At 42.2% G+C, this 17,764-nt stretch overlaps 1 protein-coding gene across 4 annotated transcripts in view; it reads right to left on the bottom strand.

The window, feature by feature from the left end:
* Positions 1–269: 269 nt before the first annotated feature.
* The window catches only part of SEC24C (SEC24 homolog C, COPII component), a 38,300-nt gene continuing 20,805 nt past the window's right edge, over positions 270–17,764 (bottom strand). For all 4 annotated transcript variants that reach the window (XM_035137725.3, XM_035137726.3, XM_035137722.3 and 1 more), the window contains 16 exons: positions 17,339–17,466; positions 15,574–15,712; positions 14,701–14,816; positions 13,857–13,981; positions 13,297–13,488; positions 12,067–12,160; positions 10,643–10,759; positions 9,681–9,851; positions 8,780–8,876; positions 8,459–8,604; positions 8,103–8,241; positions 6,567–6,685; positions 5,430–5,609; positions 3,580–3,771; positions 2,826–2,915; positions 270–2,483 (listed from right to left, as the gene is read on the bottom strand). In XM_035137725.3, the coding sequence (XP_034993616.2) occupies positions 2,343–2,483; positions 2,826–2,915; positions 3,580–3,771; positions 5,430–5,609; positions 6,567–6,685; positions 8,103–8,241; positions 8,459–8,604; positions 8,780–8,876; positions 9,681–9,851; positions 10,643–10,759; positions 12,067–12,160; positions 13,297–13,488; positions 13,857–13,981; positions 14,701–14,816; positions 15,574–15,712; positions 17,339–17,466 (2,186 nt within the window). In that variant the 3' untranslated portion in view covers positions 270–2,342. The remainder of the gene's footprint in view (positions 2,484–2,825; positions 2,916–3,579; positions 3,772–5,429; positions 5,610–6,566; positions 6,686–8,102; positions 8,242–8,458; positions 8,605–8,779; positions 8,877–9,680; positions 9,852–10,642; positions 10,760–12,066; positions 12,161–13,296; positions 13,489–13,856; positions 13,982–14,700; positions 14,817–15,573; positions 15,713–17,338; positions 17,467–17,764) is intronic.

Here is a 17,764-nt window from a genome sequence, read left to right as displayed (position 1 = left end):
AATAGCACACTGACCAAAATGGCTTACAAAGTGCAAGATCTTATGCCATGATTACAGGAAATCAACATTGAGATGATCTATATTCATGAAAATAGGAAGCTATGGGGGAACATCTTTTCAAGATGGTGTTTTCAGTTTATAAGAAGGCCATGTATGCTAATATGTTTCACCGCATTCCTAACAGGAAGTGAAGGTCATAGTATTGAAAGCTGAAATGTGTTTAATCCAGAAAGCAAAACATTATAAGCACCTTACGGAATTCTTTCAAATATCGTTGCAAATAAGTTTTATTTGCCATGACGGAACTTGATTTGAGTCACCTGCACACCAGCTCTCTCTCCCATCCCCAGAATACAGGGCTTGGAAAAAATAATCAGTATTTATTTACTAACAATGACATAAAATACATCTTCATATATTTTTATTTCTTTACAAATTAAAAGATGCATTGAAAAAAGTGAAGAAAGATTTATGATCGTATATTTTCTTTTATATTAATTCTAGAAATTAGTATTCTGGAAGTCCTGTTGTGGAGTCTTGGGGAGCAAATCTCTTCACTGGTTTAACAGATTTCTAATTTTTTTTTGGTTGGAGACAGTATGTATGTTTGGCAAGAGGGGGGGGGGTAGCCACACTTGCAAATGTGTTTAAGACTGCTGAGAAACTCACTGAGGTGTGGCCAGTTAACAGTTTTTGGGATATTCCCCTTCACTGTGTGATGAAAGGGAAGACAAACTAGCTGCAGTAGAAGGAAAAATATTTACAAACACACACGCATACACACACTATAGTTCAAGGGACTAGAAACCACACTCCTGGATTATTTAATCTGTCATATACATAAGGTTTCAACTTCAATTTTCAATGGCAGATGGAATAAATGCTTTACTTATATTCAGTCTTAATCCATCATTTGTCCAAGCGATCTACCTCCCTGCTTTTCCTTTTTTCACGTTTCAGTGCTGCCGGTTCCCCAGTACATTCTGGGCACTGCAAGAATTTCTAAGTGTAGCATTAAAAACAAAAGGTTAGTGTCTTTTTAAAAATGAATGAGCCCTTTGACTCGTGGAGTCTCAAACTCATCATCTTTCTGTCTAATACAAAACAGAATACTTTCTGCTCAGCCTTGGAGAGGTCAACCATAAGCCTGCTTGATTTGTTGTAACAAGACTACAAGCAGGCATGCCACAGATATCCTACGCTGATGGACTAGTAAGAACTGCCCAGGTGTAGCCATTTAAGTGCTGCATGACCAAAATTATTCAGAGCTACTAAAGGTTTGAATTTCAGAATACGTTAGTGGCATGATTTGAACCTTATGTTATGAATATGAGCAACTCCTTCTGCATGGTGCTACAGGACTTCTCAGTGCTTCTTGGATACAATTCAAACTGAGTGTCTCTCCAAGCAAACTCCTGTGTTGCGTATAAACACAACTTTTTCAAAGTGATAAGAAAGGGAAAGCACGGCCATCTCCTTTGAAAAGGATATTCCAGACAAAAGCCTACCACGTGAATGGAAAGAGGCAACGGACCACCAAAGCAAGAGGACACTGGCAGAAAAAGAAAGAAAGAAAGATGCTGTTTTTCTCAAGGGGTGGGGGAGGCAACACCTGTTTATACCAACCCCGAATAATTTCGCTTTCCCCAAAACAGCACCTGCTCATTATCACTCACTTATTCCAAGGCATATCCACACAGCAAAGCAACTACAGTCAAGGCATGCCTACCCTGCTATTTTCCCTAACAGCTCAGGTGTTTCCTAGAAGATGCCACTGTATAACTTGCTTACAGTATATTGCTCTCTCCACTTATAAGTGAAGGTGTAAAAACCCCCAGCTTGGTTGCTTTATCAATCTCCTACTCTTTGGTTGAACAGGGCCTGCCAACTTCCACTCCCCACCCCCACCCCAATAGCTCCTTTTCATATAGAGTATCACATGCACAAACTTGACACGCACTGTGTGGTTCTGAAGAGCAATCACCTTTTCACCTGATGCTTAATCTTGTATAGTGAAACTCAAATGACATTTGTTATAACAGAACTGGGGGGCTGGGAGGCAGGAGGTACAGATACCTGCCAAGCACAAGAAGAGGGCACAGGTCCAAGGCCTGGAATCAAATAACATTCCCACACCCACTCCTATAGCTGATGTTTCGTCTGTCCATGCCTCACTTCTTCAAAGGGTTTTGGGAGATGCTGAAACTGTTTATGCACAGTGTATTAAAAATTATGGAATTGTACAGCTTTCTGTATTGTCCTTCTCGAAGGAGCTGGGCCCATTCATCAGGCGGTTAGTGAACATAGAAGTGTCAGTGCTGGAATCCAGCGTATCTCCAGCTCTAGCTCAGCAACTGGCGGATCTCCTTGTGCATGTGACAGAGGAAGTCCACATATGAAGCACCCCCATTCATGCTCTTATCTTCCACCAAAAAGTGTTTGAACAGCAAATCCAGTTTATCTTCCTGCTTGACAATCATGAGCTACAAAGCAAAAGGAAAATGTTAGTAAGATGTTAAGAGAGTGGTGCCTTTGGTGCCAAGTATTAATGGAACCTTGGACGTTCTAGCATTGGCTAGCTATGGTTTGTACAACCAAATAAGTTTCCGACACAATATAATGAAGCCCCGTTCTAAACTGCATAGGGAAAATACTAAGTTAGAACCCACTGTGGGGTCCTAGAAATTGCAAGTACTACGGTATTGTGTAATTCCCCCCCCCCCCGATTATTCAAACGTAATAATATTCAAACGTAATTTGATGCACAGAAATTACAGAAGGCAATGATTTTTAAAAAAAACCAATCACAAGCAAGCATCAATTACCTTCATATAGCGTGATCTTTGAGACTGGAACATATCAATGACGGACCGTACTCTCTTCGAAAAGGGATTGTCCAAAACTGGCAGCACGCACTGCAACACAGAGTTGAAACATCTCACAGAAGATCAAGAACCACTTCAAAACATTCATTCGCACATGGGCGAGCTGTGTTATTTACTAGTCACAAATATGTCATAATCAGCAGAGGTACTAAACACCTAGCTTGGATCTTCTCAAAACTAGCAAGAAGGAACATTCCCAGAGCAGCACACACACAGAAAATGATGGATGCATCACAAAAACCACCCTGACCCACGTGTAGAAGAGCTACCCAACCTTGCCGAAACTCTTTCCACAGCACTGCTCACTCTTACCCATGATTTGGGAAGTGCCACAGTTCAGTGGCAAAGCATCTGCACTACACATAGGAGCTCCCAAATTCAACCCCTGCCATCTCAAGGCAGAGCTGGGAATGTCCCCAGTCTGAAATCATGAAGTACTACAGCTGGTCAGTGTAAACAATACTGAGCTACATGGACCGATGGTTTAGGTATGGAACTGTAAGTAACTGATCTGTTCCATCTATTGTGTTAAGGAGTCAAAACACAAATCAGAGAGTTGGGGCCGTTACACAGGGCTGGTCCCATTATTCAGAACCTTGCCAGATCTTTTGGGGGAAATCCTGCAAGCAGAAGGTTAGACAGCACCCTAAGAATGAGGAGAAATCTTCTTGTTGCCCAGCATGACCCCACTTACCATACTGCCGCTGATTTGGCTGAAAGATGCCACTCCAAAGAGGTTCTGGATCAGCCCTTGCTGAACATTTGCTCCTACCCACAAAAAGATGTTCAGCCCATTTTCTAGCAGATATATGTCACCCTTGGAGAGCCGCTCTTCAGAGTTTCTGATTGCTGGTGGTAAGGAGTCACTGTTGGGATCTATCTTGGTCTGTAGATAAAGAACTGGAGTCACTGTGCTGCAGGACATTTGCAAGTTCACAACAATACTAAACCGGATCAACAGTTTTGCAAATGCCCACTGAATCACACTGACTGGGACGGAATGTGGCAATTGTTGCAAAACTCTCAGAATCCCATCTTTCGTTTGAAAATACATGTTCAGGAGGTGGGCTGTAATTCAGCAGTACAGTACATGCTTTGCAAGACTTCTGTCTGAAATCTTGGACAGCTGCTGTCCGTGACTGGACCAAGCTGATTTGCTTCATGTATTAGGTTTATATCCCACCCCATTACATGGGACCTTGGGGGCAAGTCACAACCATTTCAAAACTGACCACACTTCACAAAATATATCGGTTAGAATGGCAATGTAACTCAGTGCACAAAGAGCTCCCAGGTGCATAATGGCCCACTCAGAAAGCGTGGTGGAAGAGGTGAACCAGACACATCTATAACAGAATGAGGAGGAAATAAAGATCTACACTGGGAACAAGGGGATCAAACCAACCTTACCCAGCGGGTGAATCAAAAGTTGTCACAGGAGGGAAAGGGGACTGATTTGAATCATGCTAAGCAGCTGCAGAGCCCAGGAGACCCAGCCTACGCCATTTCCACTGGAGGAGACCAGCAGTGCCTAGGGAAATCCCCAGAGTGGCTGGGGAAACCCAGCCAGATGGGCAGGGTATAAATGATAAAACTATTATTATTATTCGCCAAGAGGCAGCATGGCTGCTGAGGCAGCAGGTCCAAGCTCCAGAGAATGTGCCACAGCTGTTGCTGCCACTGTGACTTTGCCAATGTGGTGGTGGCAGTGGCAGCACCAGAGGCAATGCATTCCTTGGAGCCCAGATCTTCTGCCCCTGAGGATCCTGCTGCCCATGACGGTCGCCTCATGGGTGGGAAAGAATATTCCATAGCTGGGCTGCTGCTGCTGAGAAGTTCCTTGGTGAGCCACGGATCTCCTAATCTCATGCAACAATGGCACTGCCAGAACAGCCTTCCCAGCTAACCTCAAACTTGGCCAAAATGATATGGGGAAGAGGTGCTTCCCTTTCAGACACATGCCCTAAGATGTTAGCAGCCTTTAGATTGGCAGACCTGGTTGAGAATACGACCCACTTTCCCTGTATCAAGGGGATGCAAACAGGGCTCAACAATTCTTGGTTGGTGTTGGTGCACAACCAAAAGTTGTGGTCTCCAGGATGCTCACCTTCCCCTTATCAGTGGACTTGCACTGCCTTCCCTACATCCCGCTGCAGTTCCAGGTTTACAGCCAGAAAGTGTGGCAGAGGGATATTGTGTGGTATCGCACAGGAAACACGGCTCCTTGTTCAGACACTTGTGCCCAATTCCCCAAGACTACTAACAGACTGAGCTTAAGGGTAGCACTGTGCACGGAGTCTCCTGATACTCCTGCAGTACCAGGGAGAACAATAATGTACTTTTTCCTTATATTGCACACAGCATGTCTTGACATAAACACAACTGTATATGTCAGAGCTCCAACAGAAGAAATGCTACAATTTCTAAGTTATAAGTACTCTCAACTTAGACAAAGCAGCCTCACCTAAACATCTTAATTCCCCCCTTATTCCATGAGTTGTATGTTTAAGCAATTACAAGTCTTCTATGTGCAGAAGCGCTTACCAGTGGCAGGAGTCTGGGGTAAAAGAAAACATTTGTATCTGCCACATCCATGGAGGTGATTAGCTGGCGGATGTAGGATCGGTCATCAGTGGTGACCTCTGCCCCAGGCTGAAGCACATCACTTTTCAAAACACAGTTCAAATACACAGGAAGCAGTTTCATGCATTCAGGAAGAATCAGCTGAAAGAGGTAAGAGACGGAATTAGAGAAAATCACTCATTAGGGAAAGGGGTGGCAGAGAGAAAGAGAACTTACGAGCATTTTAACTTTGTAAAAATTGAAGAGAATCATTGCTAACATTGGCATAAATGTAAAACAGGGATGTCCAAAGTCCTAATCTGGCCCACCAGTCGGTTTAATCCAGCCCCTGTGGCAGTTTATTTCCTGGGGTAAAATGCTCAACAACTTCAATTCTTAAAAAGCTCAACAAATATGGCTGGCACTTTGGTCGCCCCTCACGGCCCTTCACTTCATCAAATCTGGCCCTCTTTGGAAAAAAGAGGACATCACTGATGTAAAAAAACAAAACCCTCAGTCTCTAACAAAGATCAGGGTAACTACTTCAGGAGATTCTTTAATTTCTACTGCTGTAGAACTGTAAAACTGCAACCTATTGTAAATATCAGAAGAGACCTGTATTTAACTTCATTGAACACTGTTTAGTACGTAGTGCATATTCTGTAGCATGTTGCTTGCTTATAGGCGCCTTTGAAGTAAACTGCCATAAAAGCAATTACTTCTACAACCACTTGCAGCTCAAAGCATACTATGGTCTGGATTGCGTATGTTGGGCGGAGCTAGTGAATGGATTTGTCCCTGTGTTGGGGCTTACATGGCCTTTCAAGTTCTTTTCACCTGCAATACTACGGTGAAGTATCTTCACCATCAGTGTGCTATAGTAAGATTAACGTTATCACAAGACAATAACTCAGGTTCATTTCTTGGTTTCATAAAGTTCATGAAATGCAGGAAGGCTGGAACCACTACCCTATTTCACAAAGCAACTATCTGGAAGGCAGTTCTAAGGAGCGAGCAAGAAGGTTCCTTTCCATGTTAGCATCATTATTAGACGGACCACTTCCAGCTGCTCTCCCAGCCTCCCAATTCAGGATTAGTACCCCACAACCAAGAAGTTACCTGTCCGGCAGAAGAAGGGCTAGCACAGTTTTTCCGGTAGCATGCCAGTATCTGCGCACACTGATTGATCAGCGTATCTCTCACTGTCTTGACTGGATTGTTCAGAACTCCACGATATGCTTAAGGAAAAGAACAACATCTTGGTTAGAAAGTCCTATGCAAGCTGATGTAAGGAATATTTAAGTACCGGTAAGACGCCTGGAAAACCACCAAGAAGGTATCTTGTGCTGCTGTGCCCTACGAAGCTGCTTTGGACTGAGTCAGTCCATGGCACCACCTAGTTAAGTGCTGTCCACTGGCTGGAAGTGTCTCCCCAAAGCCTAAGACAGACCCTTTCCCAGCTCTGCTTTTAACTCTCTCTTTTAACTGGAGGTGTCAGGGACTGGACCTGGGATCAACTGCATGAAAATTACATGCTTCCCCACTATAGATCCTCATGTTAGAGAAATGGGGGGGGGTGTAATCTTAATTGCTTTGTCTTGATAAAGAGAGATCAATTGTCACTAAACACTGTTTCACCATGGACATCAGTGATTTAAGCACTACACTTGCTTAGCAGTTCCATTACTATTATATTTATTTACAGCCCACCTTTTCCCCGACAGGACTTAAGGTGGCTTACAGATAAAAAAATTAGCCTCCCCTGAGAACATAAAGAAGGACCTGCTGGATCAGACCAATGGCCAATCTAGTCCATCATCTTGTTCTATGGGAAGCCCACAAGCAGCACCCAAGTACAAGAGCATTTCCCCCCTCTTTTGCCTTCCAGCAATTGGAAATCAGAAACATACTTCTGGGCATACGTATATTAAGTTCTGTACCCCAGAATCTGTTTATAGTAACTTGAATAGTAGCCAACCTGCACATTCTAAATGGAGCATTCTTAAACAGGAAAATTAACTTTATAGATATGATGACATGGGTATGGTAAACCTGTTGATGACTGTTAACGACTGCAATTAGTCCTACAGGAAAAAGCAAGGGATAGTATGCAGATGATTAGCATATGTAATGAGATAGGAATCCAATATTGGTCTCTCCAGAGTTTTCATATCTGGTCTTAATAGATATATTGGATTCCTTGCTTTTTCCTGTAGGACTAACTGCAGTCGTTAACAGTCATCAACAGGTTTACCATACCCATTGAGTCAATCACCCATCTCTTACTACCCTCCTGAGAAAAACCCCACCCCACCCTCCCACTATATATAAGGGTCTGGTGACTTCTGTTTCAGGGTATCTGAAGAAGTGTGCATGCACACGAAAGCTCATACCAAGAACAAACTTACTTGGTCTCTAAGGTGCTACTGGACAATTTTAATATATATATATATATATATATATATATATATATATATATATATATATATATATATATATATATATTACAACTTTGTCTTTAACTACATTCACGTGGAAGGCAGCACACACCCATTTACATTAAACTATATTCACAGTACAAGAACAATGTTCCCTCCCAAAGCTTCTTGTGAATAGTTGTCTTCTCCAGGAAACTGTTACAGGTCTACCCCTTACCAAATTTGGCCAAGAAGTTGATAAGTGTGTCCGTCTCACAGTTCCTATAAAGATCAGCCAGCTGAGTGCAGCAGTTCAAGGAGAGGTTGTGAATACGCAGTCGCCTCTGTCCTGCACAGCTTGTATACAATATAGCACACTACATGAGAGAGATTACAAGCAGAACCGTTAGCATGCGAAAGAAAGAGTTCAGTACCACTATGTGGGCTTCCAACAAATCTGACACAACTGCTGTGCTTAAATGGCTGCAGTCCTAAACAGCACTGAATATTTTGGGGCTAAACAAGAATTCGAATAAGGGAGGGAAAACACATTTCGAAGGAATGGCCCATTATCGCCCATCTTGCATGCATCACCTGAAGAAGTGCTCCACTTTCTTCACTAAGCTTATCATCATGTTTGAACTCCACGGTGATTGTTTTGTCACAGTCTAGGCCGGCTAATTCCACATCTGTGGTGTTGCTCATGTAAAAAGCTCCAAAGAAATCAGTTGCACGAATACCTGGGAGGCAAGAGGACACGTGGTAAGAAATCCTTTGGAGTCCATCATTCCAGAAAGCTACCACTGAGCAAAAGGGATCGATGCTGGCAGTATAGGGCATCCTAATTTTCGCAGGTTCGAGCGCCAGACCTCTGTACACTCCTAAAATCCAGACAGCATCTTCATAAATACGTACCAGTGCTTGTGCGGACCCTCATCACAGCATCGAAGCCCACTTCTTTCTGAACATCTCTGCGCAAGTCGTTCAAGAAGCGTTCCTGATCCGTTTCCACCTAGAGTACACAAACAGACAGTAGGTTTCACACAACAAGTATAGAGGTGCCCCAGGTATATTAAAAGTGCTACTAGCCTTCAGTCCTAGGATGATCTTGCTAGACTCTCTCCAGGAACAAACCTTATACCATTAAATTAACACACAAAATATGCAAGCACACCAGCAGTTTAAGGAAACCCATTATCTGTATACAGCAATCTACATTATCTATACAACAATCCATTGGCTCCCCAGTTCATTTCCGGGCTCAATTTAAAGTGCTGGTTTTAACTTTAAAAGCCCTTAGGACCAGGTTACATGAAAAATGGTCTTCTGGCATACATATATACCTAAACTTGAAGCTTCTCTTTAGAGGTGCTGTTTTGTACCCATTGCTGCCCTCCCCACAAAAATGAGGCAAGGTGGGTGGCTACTACAGAGAGAGAACTGGTGTTAGCAACCCAGCCATGGGAGAGGCCTTCCAGAGAAGCTCACCTGGTGCCATTGTGATGGCATTTTGGCACAACGTGAAGGCTGCTTGTTTCAAACAAACTAAAAATTCTGGTCTGTCATTCTGTAAGCTATGCTTTATTTTGTACTATTAGGGTAGAAATCAAACCCATATTCGGTGTATGGTGATTGGAGAACAGTGCATGTTCTTCATGTAACTGGAAAAGGCTTGCAGACTCCTAAAAAAACCAAACTGGTCCAATGAAAAAGTTAATCCAGCTTTTTATCTTCTCTCCTCTGAGATCAGCAGGGCAACTACTGCCTACTTAAATCATCTATATGGAACAGGCATCAAATCAAAGATAGATCATACCTGGAAAAATGTGTACTTATAAAGGGAGCCGCCTGTTTGATGAGGAACAACCCCCAAGGTAGCCACATCCAAATACTGATTTGGGAAAAGGAAGAGATCCACACAGCAGCCTTGTGTTACACACTCCTTGGCTAAGTTGTTATAAAAGTTTGTCTGAGGCTGAAAGAGAGTCTACGGAGGCAAAGCAAAAAAAAAAAAAAAAGGAGCAGAGAGAGAAGAAATAAGATAAATAATGGACAATTTCTGATGCAGCAGGTTTACACTCTGCTCTCTATTCCTGATCATGTGACAAAAAAGAAGCAAAACCAACCACAGGGCACAATACGTGATGTCTTGCAGTACACCTGGGACATTAAAACGTTCTAACTTCAACGATGACAATGCTGGAAAACTCCACACAAGGCTAGCTTTGTAAGACCCTTGATGAATTTTCAACCAGTTTTTAGCAAAGTTTCTCAATGTAAAATATTTTTACAGCATGCTTTAAGCTAAAGATTTACAAAGTGATTTACAACTTAGCAAATATAATAAATCACAATTTTGAAACCTAAAAAAACCCCAGAGGACAAGATGGTTGGACAGTGTTCTCGAAGCTACGAACATGAGTTTGACCAAACTGCGGGAGGCAGTGCAAGACAGGAGTGCCTGGCGTGCTATGGTCCATGGGGTCACGAAGAGTCGGACACGACTAAACGACTAAACAACACAACAACAACAACATACAGCTTTCTGAACCAGTATGTCCCTCAAATTTTGAAAATGACCACGTTGCTGAGAATTTCAGCTGATTTCCAGGAGAGAAAATAAGGCATGGTGTGTTTGTGTGAAATGTGCATCCTGGAAACAGGAAAGTATAAAGGAAGAAAAGCAGGGAGAGGAGTTAACAAGGAAATATTTTTCCTGAAATGAACCCACTCGTGAAGAAAAGCCAAATGCAACCCAAGGAACACAAGTCCCGCTACCTTTTCTTTGTCAGTGTTTATCAGTTTCTTGTCATCTCTGTTCTTCAGCTTCCCTGGGGCCTCCGCAATAGGCAGTGATGTATGAAATATAAAGAGCTTGCCAGCACACTCTGCTGCCTGCAAGTAAGCATACAAAAGCCATTAAGTAAGACACAAATATAACTGAGAGACTCTGGGTTCAGCGACCCTGGGTCTGCCTTCAGCAACCATGTTCTCCAAACATTTGTTGTTTTAAGATACTGAGTGCTGTCTGCTATAAAAAGCAATTCGGCTCCCCTAGAAGTAGAACTAAGGCCTAAAATAGGCCTACTTTACATGGCCTGTCATCCAAGATAGTGCTCTGTGCATACAAGGAACAAGGAAACTAGAGCAAATTCTGGTAGCCGCAAGTTCATTACAGTACTTGTGCCCATTACTGAAGCCCACCATATCTGCCCAGAAGCCTGACTACTACCCCTGAAAGCAGAAAACTGAAGTTTTTCAGTTACAAAATATGAAAGGGAATAGTGGCCATATGAATGGGGGTGGGGGTGGGGCACACTTGGCAGCCCTCAACTTTAACAACCAGCTACACAATACAGTATACGGCTTGTACGTTTGTCAGATTAACTTAGTAGGTTTGCCAAAACTTCAGCATACCATTCAAACAGATTTGAACTCCGAGACTGCAAGAAGCAGCCTTCAAAAAGGGAAAACATAGCACCAAGTTTCTGACTGCCTATCTACAGTTCCTAAAAATGCGCTCTCAGATAAATTAACTCCTTGAAAAAGAAAAGCACCCACCAAGAACCCATGGAAGCTCAAAGACAAACAGATTTATTGTGTTGTAGGTTTTTGTGGACTAGAGCTCACTGTGATGCATGAAGTGTTGGCAGATATTTGTATGTGCTTGCAAAATGGGTATGGAGGATGTAGACATTGGGACCAAAAGGCCATGAAGTGCTATGATACTTCTGTTAGTCTCAAAAGCATGGAAAAATCGTTCTTATCTTTGGAGACATACAATCCACAAAAGCTCATTGAGAAGTCACATGACTGCATTTGCTACTCCTGGTAATGAACAATTTTTAAACAGTTCACTAGAAATGTATGGTAAGTGTGCAGTGATAGATCAAACTCCTGCTTTCAACGCATTCCTAAAACCCAACTCAGTCTCCATTTTGCAATATCCTCTGTGCTCACGGAGCAGAATACCTCTTTGCTTTTTCCCATTTTACCAGTTAGACTATCCTATAAGTTGCAATGCAAGCTGTAGTTAAAAAGCCACTTTTAATTGTAAATTAGTTACATTTCCATAAATGCTTCATACATATATGACCTCCTCTCAACACTTCAGCAGCTTTACGAAGTGCTGGGAAAGAGGTTCAAATACTACAACACAAAACAAAGAGATGTTAGAAGTCAGTTTAGAATGTTGAACAAACCTTCAGAGCCTCCATGCCAGCCTGAATTACTGGGGCAAACACAGTTTCTGTTTCTCTCGTATCAGCAAACATTTCTGGTATCTGATCCAGCAAGCTGCAAATCAAGGAAGTGCAAGTCAAGGGACATGTAAAATTCACTAGGTGAATTCCAGTCAGTGGAAACTGATACTTTGCAGATTAAAGATATGACATGTTTGTTTTGTCTATTTAAACAGCTTCTGGGAGAAGGTGCTTGCTTCCTTTCCCTGCATATGGGTCATGTACAGTGGTGCCTCGCTTAACAAATGCCCTGCTTAATGAAATTTCCACTTAACGAAAGGATTTTTCGAGCAGAGGTTGCATCGCTAGATGAATTCGTTTTATGAAAAATTCGTCTAGCGAATCGCGGTTTCCCATAGGAATGCATTGAAATTCAATTAATGTGTTCCTATGGGCAAAAAAAAATTCAATGCATTCCTATGGGATTCGCTAGATGAATTTTTCGTTATAAGAAAAGACCCGTGGAACGAATTAAATTCGTCTAGCGAGGCACCACTGTACTCACCTTTTCAAATTGCCTGACCTTTTTTCAGGGGAGGCTCCTTTTACGGGCAAAGTGGGACAAAGCCCTGGCAAGATTCTGAACCCGCTCCCCAAAGCCAAGGCCCAGTCACACAACAAAACACCAAGGCTGAGAGGAGAGGGAATTCCAGAGAACATGTGTGACAGCAGGGACCCATTCCGAACCAAGATGCCAAGCACTTGTACAATTGTACTGTCTGGACAGCCCAGAACTTCCAAACACACAACTCAGGCTTGTGCCCTGGAGAGGTCACTTTTGGTGAAGCAAACACAGCAAACTGCTTAGATGTTCACTATTTATTTGCAAGACAGAGGAGGACCACCTGACAGGGAGTCACAGCCAAGGCTCTGCCACTGTGACCTCCTAGACTCCACCAGGAGTCTCCACCTAGGTGCCACCAGCATCCACTGTACTTTTTCTATACCTATAAAGTAAGGCAGTGCAAGCTGTCACAACAGAGGGTGAACCAGCCCACCACAAGAGACCGTCCCTTTCTCTACCCCATCCTCAAAAACCACAATTATTTTTATGGGTTTCGGTACTGAATACATCGTTTTCTTTAAGCTTATGTATGGGCAAAAGAACCTTAGAAATATGTGTTCCACGATAGCTACTGTATGTAACAGGACATACAAACCATTTATTGATCTATACCAGCTCCTACTTACCTAGTGAAAACTGTGCGGGATTCATTAACATTCACCAAGAAACCATCGAGCAGAGGGACAAACATATCTGCTACATCTGACACAACCATCATTTGCGGCTGCCCCAGGGAGCTCTTCACATTATAGAAGTGCAGAACTTTGTTGTAGGTGACAAAGCCCACACGGATGGCCGATTCTTCCATGTTTCCTTCTCTTTATTTTTCAAAAAGCAAAAAAGGGGGAGAATAAAATAAGAACACCATGAAAACACACATGCAAAGCAAAGCAGCGTAAGCTCAAATAATAGTGGCACCATATGATTCTGCTCCAGATTCTACAAGCAGCATGCAATTGAAAATTCCTAGCAGATAAAGAAAATAAACAAATAAATAAAACAAACCATACAATTGTCAAATGCTCCCCACATTGTATTTTATTGAGAAACAAATCACTAAACATTTTCTAAATAAATAAATGGGCAACGCAGTTATGGTTCCACACAATGAGAATGTCTTGGGAAGCTTGCATCCCACATTCATCCTACTCATTCGTTTATAATGGAATCTCATCTGCATGGTTACCTGGGCAGGTAGTCCAGGAGCGTCTTCAACTCTTCACAGATCAGCCTTACCAAGCCACTTCTTATTGCATTGTATGATACATCAATCATGAAAATATAAGCAGGGGGGTTGGGATACTTGTTATTCTGACAAGAGAAGAACAAAACACCATCACTAAGCATTCATTATTAACGTGTATTTCGCACACTGAAAGCAAAAACTGTATACAGTTCTATCTGCAACTAGTTCTACAATGCAGAGGATGTCAATTTTCCACTGTTGCCTTGATAACTATGCTTCTTATGCCAGTGAAATGAAAAAATCACATCATGATCCTTAGCATCACCATATTAGAACAAAGGAATAATTATAAAGAATCTGGTAGGAACCTGCGTGAGAATTCCCAAACTTATATTACATATTCAGAGAGCAAGTTGCTCTCCCAGTGGTTTTTCTATAAGATTTAAACCCTCTTCCCTTGAGAACTCAAAGGAAGAGAATCACCAATGCACCAGGGAAAGAAAAACAGGTGAGCATTCCTCAGTTTATGCCCTGGACAGGATTTCCTAAGCTTATTAAATGCATGCAGAGAGTTTCAGAGCCTAGAGTCCAACTCTTAGGTAAGCAGACAGCTGCTTTGTGTACTTTGCCTTCTAGTTTGAAAAATCTGACAGTGGTAACCTGGTGCAGTGCTGGTTTGTATTATGGTATTTGGGTCATGATCAAGAAAATACTTTTTTCTCCCTTGGCAGAATTAAGGACTTCAAGAACAAACCCATAAACGTCCATTGTTCCTGCTTACCTTGAGCAATGGGGCAAAAGTGACGTTTACTTAACACAACACTGTGCTTACAAGTCATCATACCTTGCAGTAGTCAACAGTTGCCAAGAACTCATAGGACCCCAATGATAACTCAGGTCTGTCATAGTAGTCCACTCGCCTGCCCGTGTGATCCAAGTGCTGGAAGTACTGAGATGGCACTAAGGAAAGGGGAAGGGGAGAAGAAAAGAGAAAGAGAAAAAAGCTCAAATACATGTACTTTCCTAGATGGGTAAAATATGTTTACCATGGTAAGGAAGGGCACTTCAGGTACCAAACCAGGAAGATTTTGACAGACACTTGGTAAAACACCACCAGTAAGAAATAAACTGCAACTATCAAAGGCCTCACAGGTCCAGTTTATTGTGATTTGGCCAGCTATGGGCCCATTTCATGCATGACACTTATTTTTGTAAATTACCCTGACTGCTTTAAATAATGGAGCAGTTCCATGTTAATGAATATTGCAGTCAGCCAATTATGCAGGGATTCTCATGAAGCTGAAGCTGGCATTCACTGATTCTTACACTTTTTATGTGTATACTCACAAACCAAGTCTTAGTATAGGCACAGCATGGAAAGAACAGTCTGCTACAACCAGTGTTACCTAATCAGATCTGCAGGTATACTAAAACTGAAGAATGGCTGTACATATACACAGGTTTTATGCACAGACTTGCTCCTAAGTTAAGGAATATTTAAAGCAATAAAAATTGCTCAAGAATCTAGTGGCATGCCTCTTCAGCTAGAGCATTTTAATTGGTATGCTCAGAATTTTACCATTACCATTAAAATACTAGCAATGTACTCTGGGATTTGTTATACCATTAGATAATCATCTTTGCACTTTTTTGCAGCCAAAATAGAACCATCTGCCTCCCCACCCTCTATAACTGCTTCTTTATCGAAAACTCTTACCCTCTGTAACACAATTACAGAAGCAGCATTGAAATCTTCTTCCACCTTCAATGAATTGCATAAAAGGGCACATGTAGGCTTTACACCTATTGCATCGGATAGGGCCTGATTCTCCATGGTCTACCAAATAAGGAGGAGCCTGAAAAAAAGGGGAAAAGGACATTGGTGCTATTTAAAGTAGCTTCCCTTTTCCTCAACAGGTGATATCTGGGAGCATGCCTTCTGCCACTTTGCTCTAGCATTCATGTCAGCAAAGCAAGTTGTCTTTTCCTACATCTGTCCTGTAATATAAGATCAGCTGTGTAAGACTATACCAAGCAGCAAATCCCTTCTCTTTTCTTATCATGCTCTCCATCCCAAGAAAAGAAAACCCATTCTTCAGTATAACTTTTAGCGTAGCTAAATGCTTACAAGTTCCTTATGCTTGAACCAACTTATGTTTGATTAGGAGAATCTTACTCTTAAGAGGCAAGAAATATGGACCCAGTTTTATTCATATTAGAGAACCAGAATCCATACTTGTGTTTATAAAAAATATGTAGTGTGCTGCCATTGCAGAGGCTATAAATGAAGTCCTTAAGGCAGCAAGTACCCCTTTTCAAGGCCTCCAAAAGCCTCCTTGCACTAAGGAGCAAACATCTCTAAAGGACAGGTGCAACATTTCAACCATTCTGAAAGTTGGGTTTTGCTAGTCTCACATTAACACCCATTCTCCTGGATACTTCTGAACATTAACTGATTCAGTGTCCTATTTCCCCTAACAGGTGGAGGACACAGCTGCCAGACAAGTCCCTGGACACTGGAAGCAACACCTGCCAATTTTTTTTAAAAAAAGTATTGCATAGTTTGGCTCTGCATGAAGCTATCAAAAGGCTTTCTGGTGACCACTGCAAAACTTTTCCCCTCCCTCAATAAGCACCAGCTTCTAAAAACCAGTTTATCAGCCTGAGATAGGAGACTACTGAATTAGATTAATAGCTCTTTTTGAAAGCGAAACATCTGTCCAACTTTCATTTCTCTACGGATAGTTTTTTTGGCTTAAAAGGTTTGAATGGCTGAAACAGGTTGTAGAAAAAAAAATGGGTTTCATTGTGCTGTCATGCTCTAATGTGACCTAAGGCAGGAATATGTCTTGTTCAGGAATATGTCTTGTTCAGTTTTTCATTCACTCCTATGGGAGAAAGTAAAGCACTGGATTTCGGTAACAAAATCTCCAGCATTCCCCTATGACTTGGAGACAGTGAGCAGTAAATATGGTGTCAGGTGTGGGGACACAGCTTCAAAGACTCCACCAGGAGCCTTAAAATGCATTCCCAGTTGTTCCTTGAAAAGCAGGACTTACGTTCTGTGCCTGCTGGGATTGGTTTTACTTGGAACTCTTTACTTAGGAGTGGAGCCAATACCTGCCAAAAAGGGTACATGAGACCAGTGCCAAGGCTCAGTGGCTTCAAGCTTGGATGCTAAGGATATGGCCCACTGGGCTGAAAACCTTCCCCACCCCGATCTAGATGTTAAAGAGGATGGGCGACACATTGGAACCCTGTGGAACATGGCACAAATGTTTGAATTAAAGATTGCTAGTGCTTACGCAATAAACACAAGCACAGAAAACTGCACAGCAAATAATTCTGAACATCTACTTGAGCACTTTCATTTGGATAGATTCATTAACTAGCAGTATTAAAAGTATGAGTGGTGACAAAATAAACAGGTGCTACTGACAAATTTGCTACTTCATCTGAAGGTTCAGGGATATCAGTCTCACCTCTTCTGCAGGAAGTACAGCCAGCGGCTTTATGACTGCAGCAAGAGGAACTTGCGACTGCTTGGCCATATCTGAGGTGCATGGGATATTATAGGATGTACATCTTATGTAGCGGGGACTGGCATTACCTGAAAAACAGAGAAGAAAATAAAAACTCTATCCGTACATCAACACCAAACAGATCACTTTATTTCAATGATTTATATCCCAGCTCTTCAGTATTCACACTCAAGGGGGACTAACAGTCAAGTATTGCTAGTCACCGTTCACCTAACCTTGGAACACAGGGGAACCTGGAGAAGGACCTCTGAAGAATATACTGGCATGCAGGCAATTTCAAGTGGAAGAAGGGACTCCTGTGTGTGTGTGTGTGTGCCTGTTGTGCATGGACATTAGATTTCACAGCCTTATTCCAGGACTCCTGCT

Source organism: Zootoca vivipara, chromosome 5, assembly GCF_965207765.1.
Source record: "Zootoca vivipara chromosome 5, rZooViv2.hap1.1, whole genome shotgun sequence".
Classification (NCBI taxonomy): Eukaryota; Metazoa; Chordata; class Lepidosauria; order Squamata; family Lacertidae; genus Zootoca; species Zootoca vivipara.
This window is presented reverse-complemented; position numbering and strand designations above follow the sequence as displayed.